Below are 18,200 nucleotides of genomic sequence, written 5' to 3' on the forward strand. Positions count from 1 at the left end.
ATCTTCCATATTTGATGGGACACAAAAAATAAACAATTGCACAAAATCAAACAAAATTTTTTACAAATAAGCCTTAAAATGCTAGCTGTCAAAATATATAATGATAATATGGTTTAGAATGAAAATGGCAGGAAAAATACGACTAATCTGTCTAGTGGTAAAAAAACGAAATTACTTTCCGAACAACCCAATATGATTTAAAATAATTTGTAAAGTTAGAATGTTTAAACAAAATTTCATGGAACTAAAGCTTTCCCACAGATGATGTAATATCAATCTGAAGTTTGATTAGGTATTTAAAAATAGGTATCTATCTAAATACATTGTTTATCTTCATAAGATCAGTAAATATACAAAATTCATAAATTTTTAGACAAAACAGATTTTGAAATTTGAAATCAGTTTTGTTGTTACAAGTAACAACTTACAAGTATATTATTAGTTTTGCTAATCTGCAACTTTCCAACATTTAGACAATTTACTTTTACTTGATTTTGAATGAGAAACATAAATCAACTTTTACAAACTCATTCTTCTTCTTTGTTCTTTAATAAACAACAAACAAAAATCTTTTATAAAATTATTTTCATTCTATTCAAAAATTTTTCAGTCTAATATTTCATACTACATACTAGTATTTTAAAATCATTAAAGTGAATGTTATTAGAGAGGTTGAGGCAGACGTTTTAAACGTGTAAACGTGTAGGACGGACGTTCGGTGCCGCTTTCCCGTAAGCCTAGAAGTTTGACGATAGTGTTTGGAATGTCGAGCGTGATTCCACTGACTATCCAAACACCATTGTCAAACTTTTAGGCTTACGGGAAAGCGGCGCTGAATGTCCGACCTACACGTTTACACGTTTAAAACGTCTACCTCAACCTCTCTATTGAAAAAAATTAAACATTTCTTAGAATGTAGTATATCTTTAAAAATAAATCATTCTATTTAAATATTCCATTTTTTCCCTATTTTACTTATAAATTGCATCTGCAACAAAATGTAAATGAAAGAAAAAAATGAGAAAAAAAAGAAAAAAACAGAATGTTGGATATGGTAACTTCTAAACTGCACATAAGCAAGTGCAGAAGACTAAGATAGTGCAGGTCAAGCAAAGGTTTTGTTTCTATTCTAGCAACTTTTTATGGCATATAACCAATGCATATTACACACTGCCAGTTATATATTACCACAGATTATCCATATGAAAATACAATACAGTAGAACTCTGATTATCTGAATGCTGATTAACCAAATGTCTAATTATCCAAATCACAACTTGCCCTCCTTTCTCTCCCCCACTGATGTCACACTGCAATACTCTTATAATACAGGTCTGTATGATCAGTGATGCCTATTTGCTGTGACAGATCCAAGTGATCAGTAGGATGCTATTCATATATTAATGAATAAGTACCTTACATGTTTACCCACTTATCCAAATTTTTGATTACCTGAATCACCTGCAGAATGAATTATTTCAAATAAAATGTTCTATTGTAATACATTTCATCGTCATTAAGATTTTTACATTTGTTTTACTAAGTTGCTAAAATAAAATTCAATATGAAATATTAATTATATTAAAACCTAATATTTCATCTGACTGTTCATAATAAACATTTATCATTTTTATAATTAAAATATCATGAAATTAAAAATTTGATGAATGGTAAAATAAAGTCTAATTCATTAAGAAGTTATAATGTAATACATATAGATTTAATAAATTTAAATTTTGAAAATCAATCTTATATACAAAAATTTTTAAATATTTATGTATGAACTTAAATCTAAATTTTTTAAATGGATGAATTAACCTGAACTGGAAATGAACATGTCACTTCAGCAAGAGCATTCAAGAAGAACATTTTATGGAATTCATTGGTTTTAACTGAGCATTGTGGACGTATCTGAACTGCATGTACAACAATATGAGCATCGTGTTGACTGTCTGCTGACTGTATATTAACAACTAAAAATAAAATGCAAAAACATTTAAAATTCTACAAGCATACATTATAAATTTTATTATAAATGTAAATATATTTAAATATTGATTAATTTTAAATTTCAAGAATTATTATTTTTTGAACTAAAAAAAAATATAATCAAGTATTTTATATTTTGTATATAAACAACAAACAAAGCAAAACAGAATTACAGGAAAAATCATTATTTAAAGCATATTAGTACTATCAATAAAATTTTTATTGACATTTCTATACTAGACATATTATTAGCATCTATATTTAGGTAAAAAAGCATAAATTTCAAATATCATGTAACTAAATCAGGATAAAAATTATTGAATGCAAACAATTATAGTTAAATTTCTATAAATTTAAATTGTCATCTCTAAAGCAGTTAAAATATTTTTTTATTTATCCATAGAATAGCTATTTCAAGACTATTCAAGATTAAAAATTAAGTTTAAAAGAAATCATTTTTAATTTTTTCAATGTAAGTTATTTATGGAATACACTCACTGACAAAAAATTACATACCAAGAAGTAGGTATCAGAATAAAATTAAAGTTTCTTAGTGTGAAAGTAATAACTGATTACTATATTATAGCAAAGGAACAATTTCCTATGGAACAATGGTACAATTTAAATAAACCTTTACCATTTTGTAAGGATCTCCTCTTTCATGAATACACAGGCATCACATGCTATCCTGCAACAGATTTGCCCATAGCTGCCGCTCCAGAACTCTCGCACTCAAAGATGGCCAAAGCTGGCTTCTGATCTGGTCCATAAATGTTTGATAAGCAACAAATCTAGAGACAAGCTAACTAAATGCAACAAAATTTTAGACATTCCTAGGAAACCTTAGCTTGCCCAGCCATGAAAGGCAACTCGTGAGGGCACAGGATTTCCTGAATGTATCACTATGTCTCAATGTCCCTTGCACCACTACTAGGAAGTGACCAACTATCATATGAGATGATTCCCCAAATGAGTATGCCAACAATGGGCAGTGTGCCTCTCAAAAGTAAAGACAGAAATGAAGCACTCACCAATCGCCCTTCACACTAATATGCTGGTCATCCATTTCTAAACAGAACTAGGATTCATTACCAATGATGATACACTGCAAGTCTGTAGCAATCCATACTTTTCTATTATGACACCACCACCACTGCAAACAAAAAGTCAACAATTTTGGAATGCTAATGGTAGTATGCATAGCAAATTCTGTGCATTCAAATTTGCCTCTGCTAATTACATGTCAATGATAAAGAGATTTCTGTAGCAAGGTTTCAACCTGTTCTCTGAATGGTGAACAAAGATGCCATTGCAGCTGTTTGTACGTGTCTCAAAAACAGACAATCATCACTCCTGGTAGTCTGTCAGGGACATCCAAAGCCTGCTTGTCATGTACATGTTCCATGATTAATTCACTGATCCCAATCCCTCCTGACAGTCAAGTCAGAATGGCCCAGATGATAAGCAATTTGGTAAAATAACTCTCCTCAGCCTAATAATGCAGACTTTCTTTGTGTTGTACAGGCCTGCCTAGTGTTTGAAGACCTCTATATAACAGGTGCTGTACATTGAAAATTGTGAACAGAATGAGCCTCTGTAAGCCTTTTTCTAGGATAGTGTGGTAGCAATTTTAAGATACTTTGATGGCATTGCCTGGCATGCAATTAAACTATAACTATAATAATTTATATACCTATCTGAAATAGCTGTAAACCAAGTTTTACAGCAATTTGACAACTCTATCTGGATACATAACTTTTTTGTCAATTAATGTATCTTATTGTGATGATTACTAATGTTTATTTAACATAAAAATTAGTAGATTACTTATATATCTTATTTAATTTATTATTCATGAAACAAATAAATTATAAAATTAATCAAATTATAATTTTCCATGAAAATTATTTTTTATTTATACTGAAATTTTAAATTAATGGTAAATTTTAATTTTTTTTTTCTGAAAGTTTAAGACAAAATTTATTAAAACAAATATTTTTAATCAAAAGTTGATAATATTTAGTTAAATTATACATAGCAGTAAATCAAATTAACTAATTTTATTTTATTGTTTGGCTATGTAATTTCATATAATATTTATTATAGTAAGTCAAATTATACAGGACTTTTGGATTTTTTTAAATTCAATTTAATTAGTTTGATAATTTAATGAAAAAACTGAAAAAATCTTACATAATTTGCTTATTATTAGAAATTCAAACTTTAGTTTCTATTGTACAGTCAATCTTCATTAAGACACTCATCTGTCCAGTCATGATTTTGGCAGCTAATCAGAGAAGACAGTCTATCATAAATGATTTAAGATACTATCACAATAATACTGTAATTTGCAGGTCTTATAATACTCTTAATAATACTTTTCATAAAAGTTTATTTGATATACTGCATTGTATAAAATAAGTATCATTTTATACAGTATAGCCTGCAATACTGCCTATTATTCCAGCATTAACTAATTACAGCATGTTCAAACAACCACTGGATTATATCAGGCTACTTTTCTGCAATTATAATTGCAGAAAAGTAGCCCAATATAATACAGTGGTTGTTTGGCTTTACAAATTTAGCTGGTTTGTGAGGTTTGTTTATGTATACAGTATGTTCATATTGTAAAACAAAAACATGTTCACTCTCACATTCAACATCAATCCAAACTTCCAGACTGCCTTCAAGAACAAAGGAAAATCTATACTGTATTGTGGAACAACATATTTTCCATTATATTTTATCATTCACTCAGTTCAGTATGTCTGCTTGTATAGCCACACAATATTTCTTATTTTTATTCTTGAGAACTGAAGAACTGAAGGACACACATTTGTCATTTTGTCTTATCAATGTCACCAAGTAAAAAATCTATAGCCATCACATAACTCAATACAGCTATAGTCAATAATCTCAATGCTTTTCTAATATTGTCTTAAGTTTATGAGGTTTTCTCTTACTGTCTTTGATGTTGGCATCTGCTCATTTTCTTCACCATTGCCATCCTCTTCTGCTGAAAAACTGTCATTTTTAATACTAACAGCCATCATCTGATATCAGCAGATGATGATTGTATCATGCATGTTTAGATTATGATGATATCATCATCTTACATGTTGGAATGTTGAAGTCAACTACTAAAAATTCTTTCACAGTCATGGGATGGTCAATGAATCACAGCTTTAAGCTGTTCTAATTTTTCTATTTGATTTTTGCTGTCTTGAGTAATGGAGAGAGCTTGTATTTTTGACAATCTAATATGGGCATAGCTGTCAGCAATTTTTTGTGGAGTGACTTCACTCCATTTGTGTTTAACCATTTAGAGTGCATTTTTAATTAAAGAAAAATCATGATGAGCTTGTCATTAACACAGTCAATATCTGCTTTACTTGGTGTTGATGATAATATGTCTTGAAGCTTCTTAATGCCTGTTTCTATTGGCTGCAACCAGAGACATAGCAATGTTTTTGGCACTCTCAATAATGCATTAGTTTTTTAGTCCACAGAAATAAATGCTTGTGAGGCATAAGAGGCACTTGCACCTATCATGCCTCACAAACTTACCCCATTGCCAATGTATTACTATGGCTCTGGTCGCACAGTAGCGTGCTAGAAACTTAATCCTGACATTGCTGAGTTTTCCATGTTATATGTGGCATTGTGAGGTAGTAACACTTTTCTGTTCTCTCTCTTCATAAAGGCAGTAAATTATTTGAATTATTCTTCTAGTTCTACAGCAATCATCTAACCTTTATTGTGTGGCAGTAATTTAGATGAAGTACTCAATTAATTTCTTGAAACATCATGACCATAAACTTTTCCCAATAACAGTCACTTCTCTTTTGTCGCATCCATCATAATTGATGCAAAATACATGTATAATTCTGTCTTTGTCCTTCTTGCATTCTTTGACTTTTCCAGCTGAGGTTGTTTTGTATGGCTGTATACAATAGAGCCATTTAAAACAGAAGAAAACATTTGTTTAGACAACAATTAATTGCAGGTTTAATGGTAATTGCTTAGTTTTATTTAATTATATACCAGTAGTATTGTGGTGATTGTATACAATAGAGCAGTATGCTTTTGTCCATATTACAGATGTACTGTTGGTTGTATTCTTTAATGATAATAAACATTCTTTAGAGGGTTTCAGTAATGACATTTCCATCAACATCTGCCATATATCATGCATTGTTACTCATGAAAGGCTCCTGTGCTGTTTAGATGTGCCAGTCATACATTATTAAAATTTCCAAGTATCCTCATGCAAAGTTTCTCTCTTACAATAAACAGTTTTATCAAACAAACCTTCCTTTGTACCATACAAATTTTGATATTTGGCCTGACAAGAAAATCATAGTTCTCACATAATTTATAAACTTTTTATGATAAAAAAAATCCCTTTATACAATATGTAGGAACTCTAAAAATCTACAAATTTTATGAAATAAAAACTGGAGTTTTTTTATAATATGATCCTAATCCAGAATTCATAAATATTAATACACACTATTCATAATAATCCAAATTCCATATTGCCATATTTCACAAACTACATTTGAACTATTACTCTAACTACCTAACTAAACAATTTGATGTAAAAGTAAGCTTTAGGTTTCAATTAGGGTTTCTTTCCCAGGATCCCCGCCGTTTATTCCCTACGAGAAAAATCCCGAGAAATTTTATTTTCCCGGGAAATCTCGCATTTCAATAATAATTTATCATGTCAGGTTTTCTTTCTATTATTTATTATACGAAAAGTTGCATCTTGAAAAGTTGCATCTAAGAGAGAAATTTTGAGGTTTCATGCTGCATATTATTACCTATGTTTTACAAGTCTCTACTTGTTAGTTCATGTAATATCTAAGTATTGTGATTGCGCATCATTGAACAGCGGAGCACTCGCTGAAAGTAAGTATCACTCATCGCACTTTAGTTTATTTTTTATTTCATCTTTAGAAATAAAATAGTATTTTTTTTCGTAACCATTAAAACTCCCAATGAAACGCTTTATTTTACTTTCATCTTATAATGTAGGAGAACATAAATTAATTGAGCCTAACGTGTCTGTATGGGTTAGATTGGCCCTACACTTTTAGTTACTTACTAGAAAGTAAATTAAATTATTCAAATTTATGATATTCCTGTATGATCTTTTTTATCCATATAAAATTCTACTAATTTTATCCATATAAAATTTACTATCTCATCCCGGAATTTCCCGTAATTCCGCTGGAGGCAAATTTCCCGGGAAATGAGAAACCCTAGTTTCAATCTTGTATCAATATTAGTAATTAATAATTAAATTTAAGCAAATTATTTAATTTAGAATAATCTGGAAATAGGATTGATATTGCTGAGTAAAAACATCAATTATTCCAAAATTTTTAATCCTGAAATAAAAATCATCTGAAATATTTGGGAGTTGGTACACTTATATGGTGGGGAAAAATCAATCCAAAGTTGGCCCACATTTTTCACATATCATGCAAATGTATTACCAGTTATGTTATCTGAACCTCTGTCCAACTGTTACTACTAAGGCTATATAATTAAAGCAATATAACCAATATCTTCCAATTTGGAACCAATACCCCAATATCTTCCAAATTGGGGATGTCTTATGCCTATGACCCCCTTGATGAAAACATAACTATCTTTAATTATATAGTTAATAAACTAAATTAGTAGTCCAACAAATCTAGCAATTAGATATTGAGATTATTATTATTACTACTACTAAGAAATTGGAATTTTTAATTGCTCGTGCACAATCTATTAGTGAAATTGTTTTATCTTGATTTTTATTTTGTAATTTTTTTCAATGTAGGCTAGTAACTAGAAAAATAGATAAAAAACATTTGCTTTACATTTAACATTTCAGTGAATTAAAATGTTCATTTTAAAGAAATTATGTATAAAATCTAGAAATTACACAAAAATCTGAATTAATTTTCTGTGAAAGTTTTAGATAAAGTAATTCAGTACATAAAATCCTATATGTAATAAAAATATATACAAAAATTGATTACTTTTTTGTTTCTATATTGTCTACTTGAACCTTGTTTATTAATAGGACTGACTTATTATACTGATGTAGTTTCTGACTAGCAAAGTGGAAATATTAGTCAAAAATCAAAACAAAATATCTTCACCTGATGTATCATATATATTCTCCCAGTAATTCAAATAAAATATTAAGATATAAGTATCAAAGACAATAAACAAAAAAGTAAAAAAGTATGGACATGGAAATAAAAAGAATTAAAAATTAATTTTATTTAACTTAATTGTGTACACAGTATAACATAAAAAGAATCTGACTTTTCAAATATAAATGAATAATCTCATCTACAATTCAAAAAACAAAGAAAAAGAATAGTATATTTTTTATTTATATTGTTCTAAAGTAAAAAACAATTTCACTTTATTTTTGAAAGGATTCTATATTCATTTTGCAACATTTGTAGTGTAGATAAATTATTTGAAAGTTTGGAAATTTCTAGTTTAGTCAATCAAATAATCCTAAATATGACTTTTTTCAAATACTGTATATAAATACTGTACTATATAATTGAAAATTTGACCAGTTGAGTTCTAATTAAAATTTTTCATTTAAAATTTTGAAGTATTGTTCTAAATATAATGCATATAGTAATAATTATTATGCTATTTTAACAAAAATTTAATAGAATAGACAATTATTGATTGAATATATCATCTTAAACTGAAATATAAAATAATTTATTATTTGAATAAGAATTCTACTTTTGTATTAAAAATAGCTCTGATTCATTACAAAGAGAAGCCAAAGAAATTACAAGAAGCTACTTTTAAACATTTAAAAGTTTTTCCTGAATGTATTTCCAAATTGAAAACAGCTAACTTCATAAACTCAATATGCTTTTCTGACTATAGAAAATAAGTATTCTATTCTGCCTATTTATTGTAAATTTTTTATTAAGAAATAATAGATTAAATAACGTACATTATAAAACTGCAAATATTTATTCAAAATAATTGTTCTTTAATAAAGAACAATTATTTTGAATAAATATCTGCAGTTTTATAATGCAGTTTTAAATATAATTCGAAATAATTGTTCTTTAATAAAGAACAATTATTTCGAATTCTTTAATAAAGTAAGCAATTCTTTTTTAAAGAACAATTATTGCATATCTGAGGAAAACAAATAATTATTACTTTGTTTTTTTTTTATGATAACTACAATTGGCTACAAGCTCAAATTCTTAATATAATGCACTATTAGTCAGTCATACAATCAAATAAGTATCCCTAAGATTAAATGAATAATGTGCATTTTTCTTATTTTTAAATATGTAATATTTGTTAATAAACCAAAGTATATCTGGATTGAAACTAAGTATAATCCATTTTTAAAAACATGGGTTTCCAAATGATATTGTATTATTATAATATCTCTTGACACATTTATATAATTCTACTATGTAATAGAAAGGAATATAAATATTCATCAAATAAATGCCATCAATGATATATACAGTATACTTTAAACCATAGAAAATAATATTTTTAATTCAATGATAGGTAAACTACTGTTTGAAAATAGTTATGTGTTCACTATTAAATAGTACTTTAGAAGATATACTCACTCGGTCCTTGATTATGAATGTCTTTTCATATGAACCGAGTTCCCTTAAGAATTTTTCACGAAGAAATAATGAACACACTTTGAAGATAGGAAATGTAGTTCATTCATTACAAATACAGTGAAATAACCCTATCCCTGAACAACTTGTTTCCAATTTTGGCTGGAGTGCTATTTAAATAAGAAAAACAATTCTAAATTTTAAATACACAAACAGTTCTTTTTATTGGTAGAAAATTAACATAAAATATTCAGGAAATTCTTTATAATTCTGCAATAATACACAGAATTACTTCTGCAAAATTCTGATTCATCAGAAATAATGTTTAATCTAATAAAAAATGTTATTCAGATTTTTATTTATTTATCATCATACTGTATTAATTAGATTTGGAAAGATGTAAAATTTGATGTTATCTAATTATTATGAAAATACTTTCTAATTACTGAATATTTGTGTTATCAATATTGACAGACTTTATACTTTATAGTTGTAATTATACTTAATATTAATTATAATATTAAATAATTTTACTTCACTAGTTTCAAATATTTTTCCATATAAACAAGATTACAAACAGTAATTAGAATTATTAATATATTATAATGAATATAAACATTAATCATAGCTTCAAAATGATTATCAGTAATGTATAATAAAATTGCTATAAAGTGATTTGTTCAATAAACTCTGTACATATTTCTAACATTACATGAGAACAAACATAAGCCATTTAAATATGGACCTGGTTTTGATATCAACTTAATCTAATTATATTCAAAATATCTCGAAATACTCATTAAGTCTTAATTAATAGAAAAATGGCTTAACAAAAATTTGTATGTATGTAAAATCACTTTAATCTGTGTCGGTTGATTTTCCCACAGCAACACCAAGCTAGTACTCAAGACTTTATTGCAGCATAATTTTAACAGATTATACATCGTATGCATTTCGGGCTGCTGTGACTTTAAAGTACCTCTTCAGTGCTATTAAACACAATGATATGATTATAAGACTTGATAATGTTGTGATTAACAATAAAAAATATATTATTTACAATATGATTATTTTATGTTAGAGTCATAAAGATTGAAAGAGTTAATACCAGCAAATCTATCGATTTGCTGGTATTAACTCTTTCAATTATATTAACATCAACTATTATAGTTGCAGCTTCATATTTCATAAACACATACGCACAAGCAGCTTTCTACACTCAAGGTTAAAATTTCAAATTTTCTTTTCATTACATTTACTTATCTGTAACAATATCTATAATCAATAACAATCAAATTTTGTTATATCAAATGTAATTAATAAAATTGCTTTAACTAGGAGAACTTCATCCCTGACTGAAGCACAATGATGGCTTGTGAACTCTGATTAGTTCATTGAGGGCACTAAATTAAAGCGACTTGTCACTCTGCATAAACAGTGAATTCTTATGTTAATTATAAAACTTCCTTAATTTACATAATAAACACAGTGCAAGGTATAACATGTTAAAGTATATGTAGGTTAAGGTATATACAGTAAATTTTTCAATAAAAGGGGGAAAAAGATTGGTAATCAAAAAATTTGGCAAGAGTCTCACTGTATTTTGAATGTTGAATAACATTATTTTGCTGTGTGTGCTTACTTGTTTACATTTTTGCAATGCAAAATTTTTCCATTGATTTAATATGATTTAACATTTGACTCTCAATATCTCCTGTTCTAGGTCGATTTTTAAAATTTAGTCTCTGTCATGACACACCATTTTATTACTTCTATTAATGTGTTAAATTTCATTCAAATTGATCAAATTGTTACTTTGCAAAATGTGTTACAACAATTTGTTAATTTAAACTGCTGTCAAGAAAGCTTGTTCACTTTTCTCACTGCACTTCAATTACTAGATTATGAAGCATTATTTTATTTTAAAATTTTGTTAAAAAATTATATAACAATTGAATTAACTTCATTAAAGATAAGAATATAAAATAAAATACTCTTGGCTGATATGACAAATATCAATTTTAATATAAATCAGGACCACACACCAGGATGAATATAAAATTTGACTCACTTGAACCTTTAACCGCTGTGTATTATGATTAAATCTTGTAAATCAAACGTTTTCTTAAGAAAACATTCAATTTACAAGATTTAATTGTAATACACACCGGTTAAAAGTTCAAGTGAGTCTAATTTTATACCAATTTTAAACAAATTTTAAATTCATAGTTTGGAAGCATCTGACTTGGGATAGTTCAGATTGGATCAACTATCCTATGTGTGACAATTGCCAGTTAACTAAGTCTAATTTGGATAATGTAAGTTTAAAAGGCAAAACAAGCTATTCTTTTCTAAACAATTCTAAATTAAATCAATTAAATTTAAAAATTTATCTAATCATTAAAATTTCTTAACAGTCATACTGCCTATCTATAATAAAAGATTATTCTTATCATTTAACTTATTAAATAAATGCAAAATAAAATAATATCATTAAATATCATTATCTAGTAATTTCAACAATTACATTTGATATTTTTAAAGTACAGTTTTTTCCTAAGAATCTTATATTCCAACACATATCCTAATAAATCTGTCCTCTTCTGATCATATTTCATATAAATTATGAATGTTAAGCCATTTTTATATATCAAGATTTAATGCATATTTATGAAGTCAAAATTAGAATAAATTTTTGTTGATTAAGCCTATGTTGTTGATTTAATTTTTATGTTGATGGAATAATCATGAAAAGTGAATTTTTTTTTAATGCCATTACATTGAAAACACTTGTTTTCAATGTAATGGCATTAAAAAAATAGTAAAACAAAATATTAAAAAAAAAATAGTAAAAAATATTTTAAAAAAGTAAAACAAAATATGATTTATGGAAAAAAATAAAACAAATTTGGACTTCAACAGGTTAAACAGAGTATAAGAAAATCAAACCATTTCTCAAGTAACTAAAATATTTAAAATTAGAAATAATTTAAGATATTTTATTTTTCAATATCTACAACAACATTGTATCAATTTTTTGCAGATACTGTTAAAATATCTTAAATTAAATTTTATATTTGAACTAATTTAATAACTTTATTTAAAAAAAATGTTTTTGTTTTAATTTTTTGATTTTAATAGAATTTTGTAATGCTACATTGCAACAATGACAGAAAATATTCTGAAACTGTTTTTAAATTTAAATATTTTGCTTCCTTGATAATGCTTTTCTTTTCTTGTATTAATTTGAAAATGCTCTTTCTAAAAATTATTAGTTAAACAGAGATCTATAAGATTACAAGATCTATGAAAAGACAGTTTTAAATATTACTATATACATTTAAAACTTTTTATTCAATCTGCATATATATAGAATTAAACTAATTCTTGATATTATAATTATAAATTATATCAAATAGGAAAAATTTATGTATAACAATAAAAATCGATAATATTAATTATATAACAGCATCAAATAAACTTAATATCTATATAATTATTTTAAATATTAACTAAAACAGTCAATATGTTTCCCAATTTTATTTTATAATTATGAATTCTTTTTTTAAATGAAAATAGTCCAAACCTGCCCAAGTTGCTCCTACAGGAACTTCTAAAAACTCTCTCTTTATAATACCCGGTACTAATAATACATCATTAAAACTTAATTTCCAATTTGGTGTCACAGGAAACCTAAAAAAATTGAAAAGATTATTATATTTATTAACACAAAACATTATTAGATAAATACAGTCAATCCTCATTATCTGCAGGGGCTACATTCCCAAAAACCCTGCAGTTATGGAAATTGCAATTACTAAAACATTGATCTATGGAAAAAATGGAGTTAAGTTCCTGCTGATCTTTAATATACATTTTTCACTCTACTTAATAATAAACACCTCATTTTGTCTACCATTTTTGCAAGGAACATTTCCAATATTACCACATATATTTTAAAGGTATTTTGCACTTTTTTTAAAATCAAAAATTCATGATGTGCAAGTTGTTTATGATTTGTTACCCAGCCAAAGAGTTAATTAAAATTAACTCTTTGGCTGGCATTTGCATACAATAAGTATATGCAAATAAGTAGGATAACTCGAAATTACCACCATAGGGCCTGAAGCAGTTAAAGAATGGATAAGGACAGTATGGTGAGAAGAATTCTTCATGTTTTTAATGTAAAGTGTCAGAACTTACAACAGAAGGCTGACACTTGATCGTTTTTAACATTGTGATCTCTCTTTTTACTTGTTTACCTTTGTTTTTTAAGAAATTATTCTTCAATAAAAAACCATGTTAACTGTTACTTCTGGTGTTGTATAAAAAAGGATTAAGATAGACTCGAAAATTTGATAATTTTTGTAAATAGTCGAAAACTTCAATTATGAAGAATTATATCCTGAGTTATTACAGAAAAAAAAATCATTACAATGTGTTTCTGCTTACGAACACTTGTTAAAGCACTTACATTTGTACACTACTTCATTTTCATTGCTGAAAATTTGAAGACAAGACTCTCCCTGTGGACACATTTCTGAGAAATATCATGCTATGCAATACTTCTCAGAGTTTTTTACTTCTGCTTATAGCTCATGTATATGCAAATCAGACTGCTTATGTTGCAAAATGGGTTATGCTTTTACTGTGGATAAGCAAATCAGTGAGTTAAGAATCAGCAGATAACAAGGATTGTCTTAATCTAATTTTAAACTTCATAAATGTATAAATTATTACAAATTAGTCCAAATTAAATTTACATATTTGTAAATAAGTTATTATTAATGGGTTAAATAATTGGCAATGCATTTGCACAATAAGCAGAAGCTGCAGGTTTCAATCCCACTCTGTATCAATCTTTAAAAATAAATAAATTTAATTATTCTAGAAAATTATTAAATTTAATACACAATGACAGCATAACTGCCTACCTTTAATTCAAATTACATAATATCTGTATAATTAATTAATCAAGTTCCAGCCATATAGTTAATCCAGTTCTATTATTTGATTACTATTATAATTTGAACTTGGTTTCCTATATGGTTGTTATTAATTGTTGTTCTAATTTAAAAAAAAACAATTACTATTATTACAAAATCACTTTTACAAATCTTTGTAAAAGTAATATTTGTGAATATGATAAAAATTTTACTGAAATGCCATTTTTTTAAGGTAACTGTAAAACTAAATTTAGCTTTCATTTTAATTGTTCTTAAGATTTTATATCTTAGATATCTTTAAAACAAAGATTCATTTTCAATATTCTTTATATGAAATGTTGTTCCTTGTATATTGAAAATACAGACAAAACTTTGTGCTTTATTAGAAATAAACATCTCAATTCTGTCAAAATTAGGTGTCAATTTCTAAGTTTATCATAACAAAATTTACAAAAAAAAAAAAGATAAATAATAATAAATTACTGCTTACAAAACTAATTTGTCTCTGTGTTCTAGAGATACCCACTAGAAAAGTTATTTTTAACAGTTGTTTTCAAAAGTAAATTTATTCGTAAAACAATTAGCAATATGAGTAGCTGATCTGTAAATAGGCATCTAACATCCAAAATATAATTTAATTAAAACATTCTGTTACTGGTTTTGTTGTGGATTTTTAAAGAACTGAAATGTTACTGAAAAAAGCCAATAGCTTTTAGTTCTTTAAAATAATCCACATCCAAAATATAAATCTCAGTATATAAAGTTTTAAAATACATAAATACCTCATATTTTATATACTAGAGAAGATATCAGGACTCAAACAGAAAAATATATCTTAATAGAGCCAAGTAAAAACTGAAATCCTAATTTCAGTGACCTGTTGAAAACTAACCATCTTAGCTACTATGACATACTTATTTTTTTCTAAATAGGCATGTCCATAATATACTAAAGTTTATTTTTGCATACTTTAATTCAGTTTCACATTAGCCATTCAACTATCTAATGAACATATATAATTACAAGTAGTTTTAAAAAATATAATTTATTTACAATGACTTTTTTTGTTATATATTGTATTGGCCTAAATATAAGTTGACTTCCAGATGTAAATTCACTCCTTACTTTTTGATAAAAAAAATTAGAACTATTATAAGTCAAGCTTTTATTATTAAATTTATTACAATACAAAAATTAGCAATTTTCATTAAAAAATGTGGAAAGTCATTTAAATAATATTTCATTACTTTCATCTTCAACAGAACTTTCATTGTCATCACTCCTGTTTATTATTTCATTAGTTTGATTCCCAGATACAGTCGACCCCCCTATAACACTGTTGATCATTCCGTTTTATATGAATTCCATGTTGTACAAGTCACTTAGATTTTACAAATACATGTGCCAGGCTGTGAAAGACTCATGTATTTGTATATTGTATTTTTTTTTTTTTTTGTATTTGTAAATACAATCAGCATAAATACATTTTTATTGTTTTCTTAATTTTTACAAACTAAATTCGAAACATAACTAATTAGTTGGAAAACTGTACTGAAAGAGTATGTTTTATAGCAAAAAATATAACTGAACAGAGCATAAGCAGAGCTCTGCATAAATCAAAGTGTTTGTCTATGATTAAAATTTAACACTTTCAGGATATGGTTTTTAGGTGTCATTCTTCTGTGAACAGACCTTTGTTAATCTTTTTTAAAATCACACGCATTTGAAAATGAATAACTTTCTAATTTTTACTATTAGTCTTTCTTGAAGATCATTATTTTCCATTTAATTTGATATTAGTCAGAATTTGTTGACATAGAATTGATTGATTGTAATCTGATTATATTGTAAACAAATAAAAAATAAAATTTTTTTTGTCTTCTTTCTTATAATTGTGCCATTTAAAAAATGCATGCTCAATTCTGACTGGGGAATGATTTATTTTCATTCTATTTATTGTTTTCTGTCATCTGATAAAAATTTATGATGATGTGTTCAATGCAATTTCAGTGTTGGGTTTTGTTTGTAAGCCATTCCATTAAAAATTCAAATTAACACTCCATAAAAAATGTATTAAATTGCAACAATTGTGATGTTTTGGCTTATTTGTTCAGTTCTTTTAAAATACAAATACACATAAACATTAAAGTATTTAATAATAATAGTAATGGCTTTGACAAAAAGAAATGGTAAGAAAACCTTTTTCTGTGGAAAAATATTTGATAAAAATGGAAAAATTTTGATATCAATTTCAAATTTTGATCTTAAAATTTTGTCACTAACTAGAACTAGTAGTATATTACAAAAGCAAGATATAGTAAATACAGGCAGATAAGTTTAGACCAAAGATTACAGGAAAGTCAAGGGAAGAGTACTGTAGGAGTCAAAGGTCATTTCTGTAACTCATGTGGAAGCTGTCCAGAAGTGCTAAAGTAACTGCACAACTGCTAAACATGATTTTTTGCAAATAAATATAACTTGGCAAGATCAATGTTGTTGTGAAGCCAGAATTTTAAGATTCATTCTATGGGCTGAGATATTTTAGGTCAAAATTTGCCATGTAAAGTCTAGGGCTGATTGCCAGTTGTAAGCTGGTCACACATTACATATCAATCTAGTTTTTGATTGCTGTCAATTTACATTGATTTCTAGACATGGCTGCATTTTGAGCACCATTCTTTTTAGTTTATTTTTAAATGATTTATTGAATTGTATTAATAATTCGAGGGTGGAAGATATTGATGTTGATGGTATCAATGTAAAGATATTATCATATGCAGATGTGGTAATTGTGGCTAATTCTGTGAGGTTATTGCAGGTGTCTATTGACCTTTTGGATAAATATTTAATGGATAACAGTCTACAATTGAGTTTTACAAAATCTAAAATTATTCTTTTACTAAATGGTGGTAAGGGTTCCAGGTTTAATAAATGGTGATTTAGGGGGTGACCCAATTTTGATTGTTTCACAATATAAGTATTTGGGCGTAACCTTTAAAAGCAACAGTAATTTTAATGCTTATGTGAAGATTGTGAGTTAACGCTGAGATAAAGTTGTATAATGTTATACAAATGTGCAAGTCTGCAAAATTGCATAATTTGAAGAATCAGATAAAATTATTTAATGCAATTGTAAGTTTTTCTTTTTTTTATGCCTTTGAGGAATGGGGGATTTCAGGTGGAGATTTTGGATGTAGTATTACCTACTTTTGTTAAGAGATTGTATGGGCTACCAAGATGTACTGTACTTCTGGATATTTAGAGTGTATGAAGTGTTCGTTGATTCCATTATCTTGAATAGTCTTGAATAAATGTATTAATTGGGTTTTTAGAATATTAAGCTTGGGAAAATGCCTTAACAAAATTTGTTTGAGGTTTGCTTTGAAACAGATAGAGTTGCCCTGGATAAAGTATCTGTCTGTGAATTATACGAGGAATAAAATTGATTTTGAAAATTTGTTTAAAAATGTAAATGGCGTTTATTTATTAAAGTTAAAATCATTTTGATAATTATATTTCAAAGCTGAATAATGGCATTATCAAGCACCTATTGCTGGTGGTATAAAAATTTGAATAAATCTTTTTTGACTGCTTTATTTATAACAATAATTTTTCTTGTAATGTTTTG

At 26.8% G+C, this 18,200-nt stretch overlaps 1 protein-coding gene across 1 annotated transcript in view; it reads right to left on the reverse strand.

Moving 5' to 3' along the window:
* LOC111634632 (tripeptidyl-peptidase 2-like) overlaps nt 1-18,200 on the reverse strand; it is a 104,535-nt gene that overhangs the window by 20,221 nt on the left and 66,114 nt on the right. Inside the window, exons 23-24 of the mRNA XM_023379461.1 lie at nt 13,213-13,319; nt 1,819-1,973 (exon numbers count right to left, since the gene is read on the reverse strand). Coding sequence (XP_023235229.1) covers nt 1,819-1,973; nt 13,213-13,319 — 262 coding nt within the window. The remainder of the gene's footprint in view (nt 1-1,818; nt 1,974-13,212; nt 13,320-18,200) is intronic.

This window comes from Centruroides sculpturatus, unplaced genomic scaffold (genome assembly GCF_000671375.1).
Source record: "Centruroides sculpturatus isolate CEXI.00-Female unplaced genomic scaffold, Cexi_2.0 scaffold791, whole genome shotgun sequence".
In the NCBI taxonomy this organism is placed as follows: Eukaryota; Metazoa; Arthropoda; class Arachnida; order Scorpiones; family Buthidae; genus Centruroides; species Centruroides sculpturatus.